Genomic DNA, 4,571 nt, shown 5'->3' with positions numbered 1-4,571 from the left:
GTTTATTTTTATTTATGTGCTGTTATGTAGTACATGCTATGTACATAACCGCGCTGCCTTAATTGAAATGTCGATGGTCCTGTGACAGAAATATTCACTGCTGCACGAGCGATACCTTTTTTCCTCCTGGCCAACAAGCCGAATTCCTTCAAAAGTGCCTCATTTATTCACATTTTCCTTGTAAACATTGTTTGCATTGTCTTTTAATCTGAGTGCATTCATCATCAACTGTGTATGTCGTGTTCAGTGTTTCTTTTTTTTAAATGAGACGGTCCAGCTTTGTGTCTGTTGGAAACATCATCATATGAGTCAGGAACACGTTCACTGTGACATTCACTTTATCCGACACATTAGTCGAGCAATGTTCAATATCTTGAAGTTTTTTTTCCCGAGGTTATACTGGACCTTGAGCTGCAACGGAAGCTTAGAGGAGTTGAACAAGCTGTGGAGTTGTTAGATGGAGTTCTGTAGGTCCAGTGCATGTTTTATTTTGGACATCTCTGCATGTCCTGTGCCCATCTAATCAAGAAGGGCGTAGTTTACGGTTCCTAAAGAACTAACACAGTCACACAGACACGCAGTAGGATGGGGTGATGTGTAGGCCGAGGTTCTACTTTAAGCTGTCCTCCATACAATCTGATTCTCAGTTAGACATTGTGTCCAGTCCCAGTGAGGCAGCGTGCTGTTTGGCCCTCAGACGCAGGTTCTCGATGCTGGTTGTCTTGTTGTTGTGGCTGCTGAGGCCACCTGCAGCCGACGCTTGCAGCAGCGGGCTGTTCCACACCTGCTGGGCATGATGGGACAGGGACTGGTAGTACGACTGGCAGGGCAGAGAGCCTAGCGGTGCGGGGGGCATGTTAACATTCATCCCCAGGTAGGGGAGTGAAGATGGGGCGGCGAGATCGAAAGCAGGGTAGTGCACCAGGTTGTTGGTGGCGGCCATGTGCTGGCGGAACTGCTCCTGCAGACGAAACAGGCTGAGAGGGGAGGAGGAGTATGAGTGGCTCTGAGAGAGAGGACCACTGCTGGCCAGGCCGCTGCTGGAGGAGGAAGGGGTCACGGACGGAGAGACCAAGGGAGAGTCTGGACAGAGAGAAGAAGGGATACTTTTAATTATTATAGTCAGCTGATGAGGGATGAACCAAGAAGGATAAAGAAAGGAGTGCAGCTCCTTGTCAGAGTAAAAGTCAGGTTCTTACCTGGTTTAGGGCTGAGTCTTTTGCAAGCTGGTGAGATGTCCCCAGGAGTCACTGCCCTCTCACACTTCATCTCCTCCCTCTGAGATTTAATTTCTTCCTCCTTATCTGTGGCATTATCCTCCGTCGCTGACTCGCTGCCAGAGTGTTCTGCCGACGTGACGTTCAGCTCCATGTCCAGCGGCATAGGACGGACCACAGGACCCTCTGTCTCCAGAGAAGAGGAAGAGGAAGAGGAGGATGAAGGAGGGAGCTGAGTGTCAGGGAGGATAGTCGTGGAGGGAGGTGCGTCCTCCTTCTCGCTTCCTCCTTCGCCTGACGCCTCCTTCTGCTTCTGGAGCTGCTCCTTCTGGAGGCTGCGCTGCTTTTTACGGAACTTGGCTCTGCGGTTTTTGAACCAAACCTGATGTCAGAGGGGAAAAGGAGGTCGAGTTAGAGGGAGAACAAGAAGAAACAAGTAGAACAGACTGCAGTAGGGACTTCAACACACTGTAAAAGACTGATTTCAGCGAGCTTCAATGATTGAGAGGCATATGAAAAGCCCAAAAGGTCAACAGGCCTGCCCATGAGGCTGTAAGAGAGTTAACTTACTTACTTAAAAGCAGTTTATCACAATCAAAGTTAAATCAGTTTTAACAATGTTAATAGTTTTCAATTGGCTGCAGCTGCCCAGGGTTCAAGTCTGACCTGACCCCTCTCTCTCTCACCCCCATTTCCTGTCAAGTCCTCAGCTATCCCATCAAAGTAAAGGCACAAAAGCCCCCCAAAAATTATAATAAAATAACAATAGTATTGACACTATATTTTAGCATTTATTGTATCTATATGGATTACCTGCATTTTCTGTTGTGCAGTAATAATTAAATAGTAGTAGTATAGTAGTATAATTAAATAACAGAGTGTGAGCAGGACATAATGAGTAATCATTAGAAACCTTTTTTTCTGTATTTATAATAAAGCACAGTCACTGTGTGAAGCTGTTGGCTTTTTATTAATGCAGCAGATAATTAAAGTTTTTTCTATTATTTTCATTCACCCACTACATATTTAAAAATCCCTAAAAATAACAATCCCAAAAACAAATATAAAGTACGGAATAAAACTTTAGAAGTCTCCCTAAGATGAAAAATCTGCGTTAAAATTAAAGAAATATTAAAAGTGATTCACGAAATAAAACCATAAATCAATAAAAGCACCTCTAAACTGCTACAAACACACACACACACACACACACACACACACACAGTATATTTTTTCTCTTTACCTGCACGCGGGCCTCGGGCAGGTTGGTGCACATGGCCAGTCGCTCCCTCATCACCACATCTGGGTAGTGGGTCTTCTGGAAGGTCTTCTCCAGCGCTTCTAGCTGCTGTGCGGTGAAGGCCGTGCGGCTCCTGCGTTGCTTGCGGTGCTGAGAGCCGTAGCGAGCCTCCAGGATGATGTCTTGAAATGCGCAGCCGTTGGAAAGGAACAACACACGGCAAGTTTATTTTACTGGGCAGGACGGGATTATGAGTTTGTGTGCGTGAATGTCAGCTGCACCCTGATTCCAAATAATAATCTGGCATGAGTGGCAAGTAGAACGACACTTCGGCATCCTGTAACATTTGTTTTTAATAACTTTGTATCCTGCATCATTGTTAAATTAGTTAATTATTTGTTTAACTACCAAGCTGTACACAAAGGTCACTTATACTGAACTGCAAACAGAAATCTTTTTTAAATTAAAAACGTGTGTGTGTGTGTGTGTATGTGTGTGTGTGTGTGTGTGTGTATGTGTGTGTGTGTGTGTGAGCGTGCACTCAATTACCAGCAAGTCTCTCGGCCAGTGTGAGCGCGTGCACGGACGGCCGGTAGTCGGGCGCGTGCTGCGCCTGTTGCGCGGCCTGCTGGTGCAGGTTGTACATGGCGCTGAGGGAGTTCATGGCGTGCAGAGAGTAGCCGTTCACTCCGTAGTGCTGCATGGTGAGAGGTCGCTACCTGCGGGACGGAGCAGAGGGAGGGTGTGAGTTTCAGGTGAAGAAAGGAGGAGGAGGTCAGTGTTTCACTCAAGGACGTTTTGACATTAGGGGCGCGTGGCTGCTGATGGAGCACGTGATCTCAAACCAACCCCCTGTTTTGATAATAAAATGATATGTTATGGAGGATTCAACACACTTTTTATCAGCCTTTTATTAAGTGTCAGCAGGTCCTCGCGCTTAAGGGCCAATAGATTTTAATGTGAGCACTCAGACAAAAAGTGTTATCCATTAACATCCAATTATCGCCCTGTTCAATCCATTAATTATACAAAAGACTTTTAATTGGGGTAATTATCACTCGTTCTCATAATGAACCGTGACGGATGCCTTATTCATGAATTTATTCACGTCGTTTTGTGTGATCCCGGAGAAGCCAAATCCCCATTGAAAACGTTGCTTTGACAGATCAAGGCGCTGATGAGATGTTTTGGAAAATGAAATAAGGAGATTTGTTCCGGGTCCCGGTGGTAAAACCTGCAACCAGATAGCAGGATTATATTTTAATAGGCTATGATTACGGCAATGCTGTCCTCAGTGAATGCTGTTTAATTTTAGTGACTCCTCAAAATTCATTTTCCTGCATTAACAGCAAAGCCTGACATTTATTCTGGGCAATTTTGCTATTTATAGTTAACATTTAGGCCAAGATACTGGTACGAACAGATTAATTTCCTGAAGGAAAACCACCATGTTAGAGTCTTTCACATGGCAGCAATTTCCCAAACTCTATTTTGTAGTTCTCCTTCACGACCGAGATTTTCATAGATGAAACGCTTGAGGACACGATTAGATATGTATTAATACGGAGGAGGCTGACAGGAGGGAATATCTCGGAGGCCCAAACAGTTATTATAACTATTACAGGGAGACCACAGGGAGAAGATATTAATCTTTCTGCCGGATGACAGGTACAGTATCCTGGGATCTGGATAAGTTTTTGGTATGGTTGGTACAGACGAAACTTTCAGGTTGTCATTTAATAATTTTTCTTATTTAATTAGAAGGATTTCCAACGATCTTTTTTATGAATGCTGTAAATGACTACAAATGAATAAAACAGCATTTGTTGTGACAAATATTTGGTGAGTAATTCCAGTGTGTTTTTAAATAAAAGTGCAGTTTTGGAGAAAAGATTTAAATCAGAAGAGTAATTGACTGAGTTTTTTTATGCCTAAGCAAAGTAAATAAACAAACTCTCTTTGTTTTCATGACTGAATAACCAAACTGACCTTTAGGGACAACACAATTTTATACTGTTTTTAACCTGTTTATATTTGGCGGACCCTGCCACCTTTCTAGCTTCAAACAGTGGTCTAAGCTTGTTTATTCAGTTATGGAAAAAATAACTATTTCT

At 43.7% G+C, this 4,571-nt stretch overlaps 1 protein-coding gene across 2 annotated transcripts; it reads right to left on the bottom strand.

Annotated features, from left to right (window-relative positions):
• Positions 1 to 643: 643 nt before the first annotated feature.
• On the bottom strand, positions 644 to 3,160 carry dmbx1a (diencephalon/mesencephalon homeobox 1a). Of its 2 annotated transcripts, none has more exons than XM_073492077.1 (4): positions 3,007 to 3,160; positions 2,461 to 2,639; positions 1,200 to 1,599; positions 644 to 1,083 (listed from the first exon to the last, which is right to left on the bottom strand). In XM_073492077.1, the coding sequence occupies exons 1-4, from the start codon at positions 3,158 to 3,160 to the stop codon at positions 644 to 646; spliced, it is 1,173 nt and encodes a 390-aa protein (XP_073348178.1). The 2 variants fall into 2 exon arrangements, with proteins under 2 accessions (XP_073348178.1, XP_073348177.1); XM_073492076.1 differs by having other exon boundaries at positions 2,461 to 2,656; positions 3,009 to 3,160.
• Positions 3,161 to 4,571: the final 1,411 nt, after the last annotated feature.

This window comes from Pagrus major, chromosome 21 (assembly GCF_040436345.1).
Source record: "Pagrus major chromosome 21, Pma_NU_1.0".
Lineage (NCBI taxonomy): Eukaryota > Metazoa > Chordata > Actinopteri > Spariformes > Sparidae > Pagrus > Pagrus major.
The sequence above is the reverse complement of the archived record's forward strand: the minus strand, read 5'-3'. Positions and strand labels throughout refer to the sequence as shown.

What these genes read in the sequence shown, in the direction of transcription:
- dmbx1a (XM_073492076.1), bottom strand. Translation starts at nt 3,160, where the DNA reads ATGCAGCACTACGGAGTGAACGGCTACTCTCTGCACGCCATGAACTCC. An exon ending in TGCCCGAGGCCCGCGTGCAG is followed by an intron (nt 1,600 to 2,460) that starts GTAAAGAGAAAA and finishes CTCTGACATCAG; the next exon opens with GTTTGGTTCAAAAACCGCAG. An exon ending in AAGACTCAGCCCTAAACCAG is followed by an intron (nt 1,084 to 1,199) that starts GTAAGAACCTGA and finishes CTCTCTGTCCAG; the next exon opens with ACTCTCCCTTGGTCTCTCCG.